At 36.3% G+C, this 16,961-nt stretch overlaps 1 protein-coding gene across 2 annotated transcripts; it reads right to left on the minus strand.

Moving 5' to 3' along the window:
- Positions 1 to 1,157: 1,157 nt before the first annotated feature.
- On the minus strand, positions 1,158 to 16,716 carry LOC125834007 (PHD finger protein EHD3). Of its 2 annotated transcripts, none has more exons than XM_049513184.1 (7): positions 16,611 to 16,716; positions 14,913 to 15,179; positions 13,638 to 13,874; positions 13,215 to 13,535; positions 3,605 to 3,694; positions 3,459 to 3,503; positions 1,158 to 2,566 (listed from the first exon to the last, which is right to left on the minus strand). In XM_049513184.1, the coding sequence occupies exons 2-7, from the start codon at positions 15,147 to 15,149 to the stop codon at positions 1,685 to 1,687; spliced, it is 1,812 nt and encodes a 603-aa protein (XP_049369141.1). In that variant the 5' UTR covers positions 15,150 to 15,179; positions 16,611 to 16,716; the 3' UTR covers positions 1,158 to 1,684. The 2 variants fall into 2 exon arrangements, with proteins under 2 accessions (XP_049369141.1, XP_049369140.1); XM_049513183.1 differs by having other exon boundaries at positions 14,913 to 15,192; positions 16,611 to 16,715.
- Positions 16,717 to 16,961: the final 245 nt, after the last annotated feature.

The following is a 16,961-nucleotide window of genomic DNA, read 5'->3' on the forward strand; positions in this document are numbered from 1 at the left end:
AAGCGCACTGTGCTTTCCCTTGCCAAGGTGTTTGTGTTTCTAAGTCAAGTAATGGTGACCCATTGAAGACTGGAGTCTTGTAACATATTGCCAGATGCCCCTAAATTGAGGGTTCGGTTAGTAGACGGGACGACTTTGTCTCCCCGAAAGAAGAATAGCCTAGCACTCTAGCTGACTGACCTCGTTGACCCTATAACTAGGAAGAAACATGTCACATTAGAGGTGAGTGATCAAAGGTGTAACATATACTTTTTAAATGGAGCATTCTGAACACTTGTTGGCGTAGAGTTCAGTGAAGCATCAACATAAAATAAGACTGATAGCTTCGCCGTCCGCATGTAACTTGATATACAACAAGCCAAGATAATGCTGATCCCTATTTAACTCCATACAGTTTATGCAACAAATGTAGTGATAGCAACGTTGGGCGGGTTTACAACTAGGCGGGACAGGGTGGGTTCAAATAATAGAAAAAATGTGGGACAGGGCGAGTTATGGGTCTACGTTCTTAAGATATTGAAGGAACAATATGAAAAAAAAAAATCAATAAATAAAGAAAAATAAGATTTGAACAAAAAGATATTAAGAATCCAAGGAATCTAAGTTGGATGGAATAAGTGGGGATACTCACAATTAAACTTGGAATAAAATTTATACTACATTTGGTAGAATGTATTAATTCATATCGTATAAATATAAATTGTATCCCATGTTTAACTTTAAGATATCCCATCTTATCTCATGTACCAAACAACCACTAAAAGAATTGATCAAGTGTATAGTACAGAGAGCAGAAATTTACAGAGAGAATTTGATCAAATAAAGTGTAAAAATATGTGCAAGTATACACAGGTTATAAAAAAAATGGAAAATACCTTGTTAACTTTGTACAAAGACGTTTAAAATATTTACGACATCAACAGCTCAATCTTACCATTCTTCACTTCATTCTTGATGGACCTAAAACTTATCTCTTTCTTTCTCAATCTCAAAAAATATATCCACACAACAAATTAGAACTATACACAGAACAACACATGCAATGAGTAAAGAAAATAACGCCAGGAATATTTACCTTGTCACTGTATGATAAAGAGGACGCCAGTTGGAAAAACAACTGTAGTTTGAAGTTTCTGTTATCATTTTATATAAAAAAGAAATAGCAAATGATGGGCGGGAGGGGAACGGGTTGAAGTCTTCACAGGTTTAAACGGGTTTGCCCTGAAACCACCCTGTTTGCTATCACTAAACAAAGGGCATAAACAACAAATCAGGATAGAGAAATTCCCAGGTTTACATGGGTTTACCCTGAGACTGCCCTGTTTGTTATCCCTAAACATATGTCATAAACAACAATGCAGGATAGAGAAATTCCCTTTGACATTCAGAAAGTCAGTTAATCCATATGCCCTTCTCTCATTTTACAACCACATGGAACAGCAGTTGCTGATAACCCCAAGAAGCAATATGTACTAGAAAATACAATCTGAAACACTACAGGCATGGCTTGTAAGGACTATCAGTTAGACAAGAAATTGTATGCTACCAAATCTGAAAGTTCGCCACTAGTATCTTCCTTACAGGCCAAACCACCGGTAAACAGGTCATGTACCACTGTCAACTGGAACCAAACCACATCCTTCATATACAGAGCTACCATAATTCATGCAATAATTGAGTCCTATCAGTCTTTTGATCCTAAAGCAGCTAAATCCTCCTGGTAGTTCAGAGTTTTGGCAGCATCTAGAAGCATTTCCATACCTCCAGATTCATTTAAAGCTTCCTCATCCTTACCTTTTGGTACACCTAATTCTCCACATTGTTCTTTTCTCTTCTTCGCTTCATTTTGCGAAGACTCAAATGCCTTTCTTGCTTTGCGTATGCGCTGTATCTGCACATCACATTTTTTGCAAAACCATTTCCCTACAGGAATTGAAGTGTGTGGTGGTTGCATGCAGAAAATATGATAAGCATGATCGCAGCCGTCACAAAGTACGATTTTGTCATCATCACAATCATTCAGGCAAGCTCTACACAGACACGAGGGGCAGTACCAGCAGGAGCCAGAAGCATCCAACTGCTTTCTGGTCAAGCACCTCTCATGGTAAAATTTGTGAGGGCAGAAGGAATGACCACATATTCTAACATTGTCATTACTCACCACAGTTCTACATACGTTGCAACAGGGCGAATCCTCAACTCCTTCACAGAGTTTAAGTTCACCATCCACTAAACCATTCGTGCTATCCTCCAATTCTAGAACCATATCTTCAGATGTAAGGTCTTCAACCTCATTTTCAATTATCACTGAGCTAGACGTGGTGAGTCTTTCGCATACTACACAGTTGTCATGGGGTGATTCCATTCCTTTGGCAGTGCATTTGGCACAATACCAACTTCTTATGGGAATTTCTTTAACAGTAGGCTCAACACAAGAGAGATGATAAATCTCCTCACATGAATCACAAGCTAAACTATCCCCACCATCCGCTTTCTCTCCACAACATTGGCAAGCACATCTTTTATCTACACCATAGGTCTCTGCTTGTTCCATTTTAGCAACTAACTGTCAACATCAAAAAGAAAAGAAAACATAGTAAACTTGAATTTTAATATTTAAATATATCTGCAGTTTCAAGTTGTAGAAAGAAATAAAATACGATGCCAAGGCAATCCCTCAGATTTTTTGTGATTTTTACTTTGTGGGTTTCATAAAGTAGATATCAAGTTGCAGCACTGAGTCCAACCAAAAGCAAGAATTTTTTACTTTATACTTTCATATTAAAACTAAGAGATAATTCCAATGATGTGGAACTCTCAAGGTTTGAAACCAAAAGCAAAATAAGCATACGACAAGCTTTTTCTTTAAAATGGTGGTGATCAAGCCAGTTGCACACACCTCGACTATTCCATTAGGTACTACCTTAAACTAGCACAGGTACACTCAGCACCAACGCTTAAACGCATGGAAAGAAATCACCTAATGTAATTTTGGTGCTGCTGGGATTTGAATCTTGGTATCTAAGGTATGCACTCACTTCACTGACAGTAGGTAATACACCCTCGGTTCCAGTAAATACTATATATGGAAGGTACCTATATATCCCCATAAAGAGCTTTTTTAGATGGATCTCCCCATAAAGGGCTTCCAATACCACTTCTAGGAGCTTGGTTACATTATTTGCCTGAGTGGTTCCCCAAGAAATCTGGAATAACTGCAAGTACTTGGTTGGTGACATGCACTTGCCAGTTGCCACAACCAAATTTCCAGAATTGAGAGGTATTACCATTGAATGAGAAATTTTATGCTACAAGAACAGTGAAGGATTTGAAATTTCCGGGCCGACAATTTTCAAAAGCTGTTTCTCCTCCAAGAAGCTAACTAGAGAACAACCAAAATTACCAATAATCTACCACTAAAACGGAAACACAAAAGCATGACGGAAAAGAAGGCTTGCCTCCTCTTTTGTATCTTCAGCGTTTTCATGCACTGAACCGCTCACCTAAAGAGGTAACAGGTTAAAATCATAGTCAATTTTACCAGCATTGTGTGCAAAAGACGGAAGCAGCTCAATGAACCAAGTGTTAACAAGAAACCACGTACCTGAGCTCGGAAACAACCCCTTGATATTTCTGAAAGACTCCTTGAAAGAGAAATCATTTCACTGCCAACTTCATTCAGCTTTGTCCACATCTGCAAATAATTCAGGATGACGATACATGAGTTAGAACTATCTCCAGCACATAAAAATAGGACAATCCATGCAAATTCAAGTCCCAAGTTAGTCATTCAAACCATTCATTGTGTAATTATATTACAACAATTAAAAAATGTTTCATCAGCAATGTGTTGCTTCAGATAAAGGTAGAACCATAGACAATGGAACAATCTTCCTACACGTATCATTCAAAGAATGAGAGTTATTTACATGTGTACAAGCAAGTCTAAGGGAACAGAATCAGAAGCAAATTTATCTAAAGGAAACAAAATCAGAAGCAAATCTATCTACGGAAACAAAATCAGAAAATCCCTAAATATATTATATTTATGATTATGCCCAGTTTTGTAAACAACAGGACATGGTCCCCATGAACTAACTCAAAAGCTGACTCAACTCGTTTATTAACCCTTGGACCTAATGAGATGCGATGGTGTTTTGCAAATTGACATGACTCACAATCCAACGATGAAATATTTTGAAACTGAGGACAAAGTTTCTTCAACATAGGTAAAGACAGATGACTCAATCGACAATGTGCTTCAAATGGAGACACAACACTAGAGCAGGCAACGGATCGAGATTCACGTTCATCAAGGATGTAGAGATCATCGGATACATGTCCTTTACCAATAACCTGGTTCATCGTAAGATCACGAACCAGACAATGACCGGGAAAGAAAGAGATATAACACTTACGGTTTCTTGTAAGTTTACTAACAAAAATCAAATTAAAGGCCAATTTTGGTGGACCTAATACAGATAACATGGTAATAGATGAGGTTGGTTTAACCGTACCTGATCCAAGACAATTACAAGTTGATCTTTCAGCTACAGTAACCGGAGAGGGTGCTTTGTGTAATTGAAAGCTAGAAAAATGTAAGGATTACCCGTCATGTGATATGTGGTACTTGAATCAATTATCCATTTATTTGAAGAGGTGATGAGACATGATTTATGACTTAGCAAAGAAGTTAATTGAAGCAGATTCCTTCTCTGATTTATGATATTGAAAGAATTTAGCAAACTCATTGCCGGAAACCCGAATTATTTTCTCAGATGATGGGCAAGAACCAAACATTTTTGAACTAATGTTTAGTCCAAAAGGATTTTAAAATAGATTATAGATGACTACAGGTAACAAGGGATGGAACCAAATTAACAAGACCTATGAATAAGTTATCTGCCAACAAAGATGTCCAGTGTCCCTCACATGCCAAGAAGATATTTGGACAGTGGTGAGACGTAAACCCAGTCTGAATATAGACTTGAACAGACCTAAAAAAAAAGCTTAAAACTGCACCCAAGTCTTAGAAAGGTTCAAATAAAATTTGAATCTGAGATCCACAGACACCAAAACCCAATGCTCAAATTTAATGGTGCTTGGAAAAGAGATTAGAAAAGATTTTTTTAAGAGCTAGAGTCAAAAACAGGAAGTGAAGAACACACCTTTCAAGCAGAGTTTTAGTGTCAGAAAGAGTCTATCGTGATTGTCCCATTTCCATCAATCACAAGAACACCAAGGTTGATTTAGTTGAGTTAGACATGGTAGAGTTTGATGTCATTCTAGGTATGGACTGGCTTTATGCTTGTGATGCATCAGTAGATTGTAGAATTCGAGTTGTCAAGTTTTAGATTCCGAGTGAAAGACAAACCAAATAGCCGAGACCTCCTCTCAGGCTATAGAAAGGTGTGGAATTTCTAATCAATGATTTTGAGCCCTAGAGGCTCTGATACCATGTAAAATATATATACAAATGGAAAAACTAAATACACATATCATTCCAATATGATAATGTGTCTATGATTGTGCTTTGTATACAATATGATAATGTGTCTATGCACATTCAGTAACAAAGATAAAAAAGGAAGTAGCAAGACGTTTTTTGTAGTGTCTTACCAAATTCGTAAAGACTTGCAAACGTCATAGCTCAAGATATATCAGTAACTAAAAATTCATTAACCAACATTACCTAAAATTAAGCAGTCCTATATAAGTTGCACCAAAAATTTCATTCACTGGCATCTAAAATCTAACTTGACAAATGTAGCTCCATTCATTGTACAATTTGTTGATTTATATTTATATTTAATAATCTATCTATCTACAATAGGAGAGGCAAAAGTGTCACGTGTGAGCACCACCAAAAAAGAAAAAAACCAATTCTCAATTTTAAAAAAAAAAATCAAATCTGTATTTTTAAAAAGTGCCAGCTATCACGTGTAAGCACATAAATTTTCAATAGACAAATTATTATAAAACAGAAAATTCAAAAGAAAAAACTGCCATTTCAAGTTTTAAAAACTGGAAACATATATAACTATTGCCATATTTAAACCGTTTAATTATCTTATCCTTCTTCTACTATATCAGTTTTTTTCTTTTTCAAAACAATCATTCATTTTCTATTGAGGAACTTCTTTGCAAACTACATCTGATAACATATATTAGTTCATTTAGACTTGCAACTGAAACTCTTCTTATGGATTTAGAGCCTGATACTTTGAACAGTGTTAGATATGAGCATTACGGTCAGACTTTCAGGCCTAATAAGTAATAACATTATTTTTCGTCAGTCGGGTGTTGGCAAGAGTTGGGCTAGAGGTCAAGGGTCATTATACCAAGGGTGTTGAGTTGATTGATTCTATTCTTGATGGTGTTCGTAAAGAAGCTTAGAATGCAGGGTGGATGAATTGGAGGCTCACATCTAGAGTGTTGTGTGATAACTCACGCTAAGTTGCTCGGACTCTTCACTTTTGGTGCCGCACCTGTGTCGACACGACATGGGTGTGGGTGTGGGATCCGTGTTCGATTTGGTCAACCGATTTTGGGTACTTTGACCAAAATCTATGGGGAAAGTCCGGACAATTTTAATGATTTCTGTAATCAATGCAAAAGAAAAGGTGAAATTGAAGAAAATGGAATACCTTTTATATAGAAATTCCTATGTCACTCTTTTTCCTTTAATCTCCTTCCCAGATTCTCCTCAAGTTCTCCACATAATATCTCATAATTTAGGTTTTACAACTCTATTTTTTAGATATTTAAATCATTTTTAGGCGAATCCACGCACCCGTATTCATACATGGATCCATATCCCCGAATCTTAAAAATTAGATCATGAAGGATCCGACCTCTAGATCCACACCCGTATCAGACACCCGCACCCGAGTCTGAGCAACTTAAGTGATTAGTGCCACCAAAACTTAAAGATAAATTCTACAAAGTGGTGGTTAGATCAACCATGTTGTATGGACAAAGTGTTGGCCTATCATAAACTCTCATGTTCAGAAGATGGAAGTTGTGGAAATGAGGATGCTGAGATGGATGTGCGGACATACTAGGAAAGATAGGATTAGGAACGAAGATGTCCGAGACAAGGTGGAGTGGGCCCCGTGGTGGACAAGATGAGGGAAGCAAAGCTGAAATGATGCGGGCACATTAAGGGGAGTGGCGCATATGCCCTAGTGAAGAGGTGTGAGAGGTAGGTGTCATTTCCTATTTGTTATTGTAAGTTCTATTATTATATGTGTTTGAGAAGCTTAAAATTGTGTTTGCATACAAGGCATTTGTTTAAATGTTTATGCATGTTTTTGATTTGTTAACTCGTACTAGTTATTTTTGTTATTGTAAGCCTTGTGATTTTATGTGTTTGAGAAGCTTAGATTGTGATGACGACAAGGTATTTGCTTAAATGTTTATTCATGTCGTGATGTATTACCTCGGTGTCTTAATGTATTTTGTTCATTTGAGACACTTAGAATTGTGATTCCTTGCATTTATGTTCAACTGTTTGTGATTGCTTACATGTCAATCCGTATTAAATGTGTAACCATTGTCGACGTCTTCTCTAGACCATTCATAAGAGCATGTTTATTTCAGGGGCAGAGGAGTAACAGAACGTCCTTCAATTAGTTAATTAAAGACTCTATTTTTCATTTTGTGTTAGCTCTCCAATTAGTTGGTGCTGTAAAGAAGAAGATACAAAAGTCCTCCGGACTTGGTAATTTTTAATTATTTTTAAGCAATTTTCTTTTTAATTGGTTGAAGCGTTGATTAAAAGATGTGTACAGAATCAGGTTCAAGTCGGTGAAGAAACTAATAGAGTTAACCTTTGAAGATGGAATTCTTAACAAATTTAAAGAAGGAAGCAGAACAAGAAAGAAACCTTCAATGCATAAATCGTGGAAGTTGTCTTCATTTTTGTATTTCCATTTAAGGTGCTTAGTCATGCTGTTTTACTCTAGCTAGAGACAACAAGAGTAGACATCTCTTTTGTCAATGCAATATATAAACTCAAGATTGATTAACCTCTTTCCCATTGTTGATCGGCAATTGGTTAGGAAATCAGAAACCAAAACTAAGATTGGACAATTTATGTATAGATGCACATCAATCGATCAATGGTCAAGGGACAATTTGGTTTCGGGAAATGACACGTGATTTCATTCTTAAATTCATTTCTATGTTTTTTTAGGAATGCATCATTCAGATTTCATTGTTGTCTATACATTTCTATATGAAGTAATAACACTACTCATTTACTAGGTTCTGCAAGTAACTCTTGTTAGAAATATTGGAAAAGAATATTATTGAATTGTTGTATCTACATTATTCCAGAGAGGCCCTATTTATAGACACATTTTCCAACTAGGACACTACAATACAATCCTTTTCTAAGTAGGACATGACTAACATTCATTCTAAATTGTTATTGGGTATATACATTGTAATTAGAAATAAGATGGCAATTAAATTTAAGTTAACGTAATATGATTGAATAATCTAACAAATAAGACCACAATTTGGATTAATGTTTAAAACATTATCCGCACATATCACAGGTACATATATAGTATACTAGTCTTAAATATAATATATATGGGATCTATATATTACTATAAAACTTCGGTGTGGTATATGGTATTTATTAAATAAATATCAAATGCCGTACCAAATTCCAAAAAAAAATAAGTCATACCAAATACCATGATATCCATACCACGGTATAGAAAATATCATTTTCCGTATGGTATTCGGTATTATACCATATGATACTCACCCCTACATACCAACATCTAACTCCACCCAGAAAATCTCCTTTCAACTCTCCCCCACCGGTCAATAGACACCCCCATACCCCCACTCTATTCTGTTATCCATGATTTTGAACCGCATTCCTAGCATGAAATCTCCCTTACAAACTTCCCCCCACTCCACATTTCTCTCCTCCCAAAGAATGAGAATTCCTCCCGCTGGGTCGGGATGTAGTCATATTTCACTCACCTACTCCCTTCCCCCTACCCCCACACTTCTAATAACACTATCTGTCAAAATTTCCATTTTTGTTTCTTGAATACATATCACATCAGCTCCCCAATCCCTAAAGCCAGCTTTAATGATGGTCCCTTTGTTGGGGTCATTCATCCCCCTCACATTCCAACTTAAGTTTCGCAATCCATCAATACACAACTTTTTTCTCTCCCCCTTGACCCCTTTCCTACCCTCAATTTCCCCACGCACTTCCTTGTTCCTCCTTTTGTACACCACAATCTTCCCTCCCCCATTTTCCTTCCCCAAACTCCTTTCCCGTACCTCCCTACTCTCCTCTATTGTCTCATGTTCAATGTCCCTCAGTAGTTCTAACACCCTTGCCTCAATCCCCACAAACGGCACTCCCAAAAATTCCCCGAATCTAAGAAATTTCTCTCCCACCCACCTCGTAAAGAAACCTACCATCTTCAAAGATAACTAACAGCATCACATCAGCTCCGTGAACCTCTGTACTACTGCTGCCAGTTGTGAAAAACCTCCTGGATAGGTCTGAACTGGCTCAATCTACTCCTCCAACCCGGTTCACTAATCTAGGGGGTAGTGTTATCTTTTTCCTTTGCTAGGGTTTTTCCTTCCCCTCCAGAATTCAAATTCTGTCACTTTCTAGTCTTCTATCCCTTCCAGCAACTCTTCCAGCAGCTCTTTACATAACTTCCGATGACCTATTTCCCCTTTATCCCCGGCGCTCCAGAATTCAAATTCTTTGTCACTTTCTAATCTTATATCCCTTCCAGCAACTCTTCAGCAGCTCTTTACATAACTTCCGATGACCTATTTCCCCTTTATCCCGCCACCCTATTCCCCTTCCCACCTCCTTTTCCTCCCCTCCTGCTGGATAGATTCATGTTTTCCTCCATTTCTGCAGTAAAAAACTCAGGTTGAAATACAATGCACATCCATGTTCTATAGCTACTTTCTCCAACATCCACCTTCACAGAAACAGAGACCCTCCACCCTTTCCTCACCCTAAATTTCACTCTAGAAATGTCGTGCATACTGCAAATAACATCAATAAAGGTCCCACACAGCTGCCCTACCTTTTTGAAAAGGTCAACATTCCAGAGGTGAACAGCAAACCCACCAAATTAACAATCACAGTATCACCGGTAAGATGAGTATCAACACACCCATCTTGCTTCTTCCATATATCCAGTTTCAAGAAATTACCACCAAACCACCTCTTTCCTCTATGAAAAGTTTCAACAGCCTGCTTCTCATTCGCAAATCGGAATAAAACTTGAATGTCGCTCAGCTGTGTAATCTTCAGGCCGTCTGTCACACCCCATTCATCAACAGCCTTGCATACAAGAATCTTACTTAAAAGCTAACTACATAAACAATCAAAACAGGCAACTATGACAGGGGAGAACACACTGAATCCCCTCCCCTGATAGTTTGGCAGCAGTAAGACAGCTTAGTTTCCTAGATTAAAGAACTGTGTAATCTTCTCTAGTGACGAATGTCTGTGTCATATTTCCTCGTAAATCATCTCAGATTATGAAGACCCAATTCCCAAACAAGACATGATTTAACTGCTAAAAGCATAAAATCATACATAGCTTTCACCACTCACATATATTATTCGGCAAGCCAAATTTATGCATAAGCTAAAGCTCTTCCCCTCATTACGTTGATCTTTAGACCATTTTACTAATCAAAGGATTCCACTTTAATCAAGTTACAACTCATTTAACTGGAGACACTGACAGTATTTTCATGGTCAAATACGTAAGTTTGCAATCATAGAGCACCTACATTTAAATACCACAATAGGATGCATGCAATACTCTAACGAAGTAAAGATGATGCATAGCAATAACTAAGCAAAAAACATATCAGATGAAACTGAAAAATTTAGATGAACCTTCTATACAATTAGCAGGGAATCCAAAATACTACCAAGTCTCCCAACCCAAAAAAACACCAATCAGTATTATGACTAGAAGACTTCCCCATCCATCATCAACCTTCCCAGAGATCCAGACAAAGAATTCACACCTTGTAAATTTATCCTCAGAGATGTTTACGATTTCACACGAAAAACAGATCATTCCCAGAGATGCACAAAGCAGTTTTTGCTCAAGAGTGCCACATTGATTTGAATGGATTGCAGATGCAAGCTTTAGACAACACTAAACAGGTTCCTAGGATTTGTAATGGAAATGATCTTCTTTGGTTTAATACGGATATCTAATAAGGTTCCCCAGTAATTAAGATTTATCATCAGGTACAGCTACTCAATTTCAATTCAGACGCTCCATGCAGCTTTTACAACTTATCTGTATGTTTCGATAGGAGGAGAAATTTTATTTGGTGTGAGACACAAAATAATTAGTTGTATGAGATTCACATTTCATGACAAGTGTAAATTGTGGAACCCCTAATTTATCAATTTCTCTTTCACTCCCCTCCTCACCCTTGCGAATCTATCCCCTCTCCACATTTCTTACTCCTAGACACCCCCCCCCCCCATCTTTCTCCTACTTATCTTTTCTCACTCTTCATCAGAACAAGCCCCCCCAAATCCCAATACAACCCCAGCCCCAAGTTCAAAGTCAGAAATGGGATGCCAATGTTCAATCCACAACTCTATCATCCATATTTTCTCCCTTCCTCTCTCTATTTTGATTTGGGTAATGAATTATCAAAAAATTAGAAAAATACAAGCATTTCAAGAAATTGACAATATGGATAGTGAAAATGGAAAAAGAATTGGGAGAGTAAAAAAAAGGACAGTATTATTAAAAACTTCAGAAACTGAAAATGGGTATTCAGTGAAAGTGAAAAGAAGGTTGTGAATGAGGAAGACATCTTGAAGAGGTTTTGATTCAAAATTGGTAGAAAAGTTTTTTTCTTCTTTTCTGAAATTACAGTGTTTATTCAGTAACAATAAAGGAAGACTAGTAGGAACCGAATCTTACAATTGCAAATATTTTCCTTTCATTATCTCTGAGCAAGATATGTTCTACCACCAAAAATACATACACAAGGTAGGCAATACCATAAAAGGAAAAGTTTCTGCAATCCCCATTCAGGATGCTTCTTGTTGTAACAAGCTGCATTACCAGCAACTTCGGACGCTTCTTTTATTGTAATGAGCTGCATTTCAAGTAGCAGGTAATTCACTGGCCAGAAATGAATTTGTGGAGTTGGGTGAAGAAAGAGGAAAGAAAAGATAATGGGTCCCATAAATGTAATCTGATTCAAAAAAAAAAAAGATAATGGGTCCTATATTGTTTCCCGTCAATAATTGGTCCCACATTAGATTCATATTTTTATTGAAAATCCCTCACACAACTAGTCATACTTGTGTCTCACCCATTATAAAATTTCTCCAACACGAGTTCCCATATGTACATTAACAGTTCATTTTATTTATCACAGTTTTATCAATACAACAAATTACATTGAATTTTGTAATGTTTGTCTCTCATGAAGTCAGTACAAACAGAAGCAGATCTAGGGACTATTGATTTTGATTTGAATTGCGTGTGTGTGTTGTTGTTTGATCAGTTGAATTACTTTAATATATTTGTAATTGTAAGACTTTATAAAAAAAAAGTTTATTTACTCTAAAGAAAGTCTTTATATAAAGTTTCATCTAGTGTATTTCCTATGTGCAACAAAGTTCCTGGGTATGTTAGCTGTATGCTTCAATGCATGAAGTTAATGCAGCACAACATATGGAGTCCATAACAGATTGTATCAATACTTTAAGAGTGCCTAGGAATTGAGACATGTGGATTCCTAACCATGGAAAAAACATGAAGAATTGCAGTGAGGTTTGGAATAGAAGGTACCAGATTTTAGTATTCTTACCCAACCACTACCATTCCGAGAAGTCAAAACAGTTATATTCACTCAGTTTTCAAACTGCAACGTGAAGGTTCATAAAACTTAACACATGCACAAGCTAAAGCAGACAATGAATAATTCCAATAACAAGTATCTTAAAGCTACTCCCCGGCTGAGAGTTCATTATCAGACTCAAGAAATGAGAAACTAATCAGAGAGGATGAAAGATGGATTAAGTACATTACTCCATAATCATAATGAATGCACTTAAGAGATTCTAGCTAGATTGTTAGCTAAGTCCAAGTAATACACAACATGGCTGTTTTCCTGAAACCAAAGCACAAACAGAAAATATAAAACAGTACCTGTTGAATATCTGAGTGAAAAAGGAGGGATGAGCCCTCATAAGATCCATCTTTCATCCTTGAGTGAATGCGACTAATATCAAAAAATTTGTCAGCCTTCATTCCTTCAAAATTTTCAAAGAGCACGTGACATAACTGAGCAAACTTTTCTGATTTGACAATATCAAGAAACATGTGCTGACAGAACTCTGTAACTGTGCGACTTTTTGGCTCATCCACTGATCCATTAGGCACTGCTTTTGTTCCATTCTGGATTCCATGAGACATAGACTGTGATGGCAGAGAACCTCGGTTCCCATCTTCACAACATTTTCCAGATTCCTGAAAAAACAAGCAACAAGCTATCAAAGAACAATTAACAGCAAAGGATATAGTAGCTTACTATTGTATATTAAGTTATCCAGATACTTGCAATAGAAATACCTTAGCTTCAACAGCACAACTGGCTTCTGAATGTGATGTCAGTGCCTCTTGAATACATCCTTTCAGACCACCATCACTCTCTAATGATTGAAGCATCTGCTTCAGAGCAGCACCCTTCCAATTTCTAACAAGCAAATCACTGGAATCATTCAGAAGACCATGTGGTTCCATATGAGCTACACTAGCTTGCGTGCAAGAACTTTTGTTAAGAGCTGTATCTAGTGGTCCATTCATCGACTGCATAAAATAAAAATAAAACAGTTGTTTTTTTATCAGGTAAACAATTATATTGATGAAAAGGACAAAATTGGCCAAACAAGTATACCAAAAAGTAAAAACCTACAACATGACAGATGGACAAAGAGAATACCAAAAAGCAAACCAGTTGTATATCAAAGAACAAGAAAAGTATAGTGCAGATGGACAAAGAAAAACAGGAGGAAGGAAGAAACAAGAAGAAGACCACCAACAAGTACTTAAAGGACGGAATTTCTTAATTGGAAGTGCATCACTTAAAGAGTAACTATGACATTGTCAAGATCGTGGTTTAAGCCTTGAAGCAAGGCATATTGCAGGCAGTGATGATGCAAAGCACTCTAAGAGATAGAGATAGAGAAAAAAAATTGGGGTGGGGGTTGGGGTGTTTACCAACAGGTAAGGAAGAGAGGGGTACTTTATGTCAAGACGCCAAGTCGCCAACCATAACCATGAAACTGAATTATTAGCATAGAGCAACAAGGAGAAATATACATCAATGTAGTTTCAAATTATTATTATAATTATCTTTATTTTATTATGTTTGCAAAATAAGTCATCCGCCACTGGATAACAATAATTTATCTCTACCTTTAATATATTTTTACGACTTTTTTTTGGTTAAGGGGGGTTACCCAAGAGCCACCAACTCCATTTCCCTTCTCAAGAAGCTTCACATGGGCACCCCTCATATAAAGTAGAAAGAATTATTTATTGAGAAGAGAAAAAAGATAGGTTTTCTAAATTAGTATTTGCCTTCCACGGAACTCTGTAGACAACCTAAGTTTAGAGAAGAGCCAAGAAAAAAGAACTACTACCTCATATAGAGATGATTGTAAAGAAAGAGAACAAGAGTAGGAATTTTTTATTGATAAAGAAACAAGATAAACATATCATCAGATTCAAAACTGGTTATTCCATGAAGGATAGAGAAGAGACTAAGACATTATGCATAAGAAAAGGTAACAAACAGAAGGTAAAAAAGTCATTTCAAGAGTTTGCATGTAAGGATTATCAGACCTTGTTAGTACTCTGACCAGCAGAGTGCCCCATCACAAAGCCATCTTCTACCACTTTTGTACGCTTCCGCCTCTTGTAGGTCCGACAAACAACATCTGATGAACCATCAAGGTTCATATCACCATCCTTGTCTTCAACTAGGTGGCCCTTCAATTTCTTTACGGTTTGACCATTTTCAGCCAACAAACCTGGTGCAACATTAGCACCAGCGCTCTTTCCTTTATCTTCACCAACCATTTCTGCCTCCTTGGCCAATCAACCAAAACCCTAATTTCAAAATCTTTATAGCAAAAAAAGTAAGTTTCCACTACAAAAAACCCATTTTGCACCATAAGATGCTTCAAATTTCTCTATCAATCAACAAAACATAATCCATTTCACTACTCCAACACTAAATTAACCTCTATCCAAAAAGGTAAAATTTCAAAACAGATTATCAACGAAACACTGTCAAAAGCAAAGAAACTAAAAACCATGTCAAGAAAAGACGTGCATTTTTACATCATCAACCATTTCTACCTCCTCAATAAACAAATCAAAAAACCCTAATTCATAAATCCCTACATCAAAAAGAAAACTAAAATCCCGCAAAAAAAAATCCCAACATGGTCCATCAGAACACATTCCAATTCCTCAATCATGCAACAAAATAACAAGCAGTATACCATATCCATACTAAACAAACCCCTTAATCCAAACAACTCAAAAATCAAAAAAGAACTGCAACATTTCACCAAAACACTCTCAATAGCAAAGAAAGTAAAAAAACATGTCAAGAAAAGACGTACATTTTTACATCATCAACCATTTCTACCTCCTCAATAAACCAATCAAAAAACCCTAATTCCTAAATCCCTACATCAAAGAGAACTAAAATCCCAACATGGTCCATCAAAAAACATTCCAATTCCTCAAGCAGGCAACAACATAACAAGCATTCCACTATATCCATACTAAATAAACCCCTTAATCCAAACAGCTCAAAAACCATAAAAGAACTGCAACATTTAACACTCTCAATAGCCAAGAAAGTAAAAAAAAAAACATGTCAAGAAAAGACATACATTTCTACATCATCAACCATTTCTACCTCCTCAATAAACCAACCAAAAAACCCTAATTCGTAAATCCCTACATCAAAGAGAACTAAAATACCACAAAAAAAAATCCCAACATGGTCCATCAAAAAACACTCCAATTCCTCAATCAGGAAACAACATAACAAGCATTCCACCATATCCATACTAAATAAACCTCTTAATCCAAACAACTCAAAAACCATAAAAGAACTGCAACATTTAACACTCTCAATAGCCAAGAAAGTAAAAAAAAAAACATGTCAAGAAAAGACATACATTTCTACATCATCAACCATTTCTACCTCCTCAATAAACCAATCAAAAAACCCTAATTCCTAAACCTCTACATCAAAAAAAAATAAAAAAAATCCCACAAAGAAAAAATCCCAACATGGTCCATCAAAACACATTCCAATTCCTCAATCATGCAACAAAATATCAAGCATTACACCATATTCATACTAAACAAACCCATTAATCCAAACAACTCAAAAATCATAAAAGAACTGCAACATTTCAACATAAAAAACATAACTTGACCAAATTAATCAACTTAAAAAGACTGCATTCAAATAAATTACACGAAAAATAACTATAAAAATGCAAAATTTAACTTCACCTGAGTATATGTATAGAGATTTTTGAGTGATTCAATCTGAAAAAATGGCAGAGAGAGAACTAGGTCTTATCCTAGAGAGTACTTTAAAAATTTTGAAAACAAAGAGGGCTTTTTCCGCTTTTTGTGTAGTTTAAGTAGGAAAAATTAAAAACTTTTTTTCTCTGCAGTTTCAGTGTTGACCGGGAATTGACCGGCTAATGTCGGTACCCGATTGGAAATTGTGTCAATTTTAGAATATCATTTGGTATTTTCAGTCTCAGTTTACATATTAATTATTTTTAAAATATTTTTTAAAATTTCTTTAAATGTGAAGATGTTTTTCTTTAACTAAGTGTTTAACATTTTCTACTA

The sequence above is a fragment of the Solanum verrucosum genome, unplaced genomic scaffold, assembly GCF_900185275.1.
Source record: "Solanum verrucosum unplaced genomic scaffold, falcon-dt-bn FXZP01000108.1, whole genome shotgun sequence".
Taxonomy (NCBI): Eukaryota; Viridiplantae; Streptophyta; class Magnoliopsida; order Solanales; family Solanaceae; genus Solanum; species Solanum verrucosum.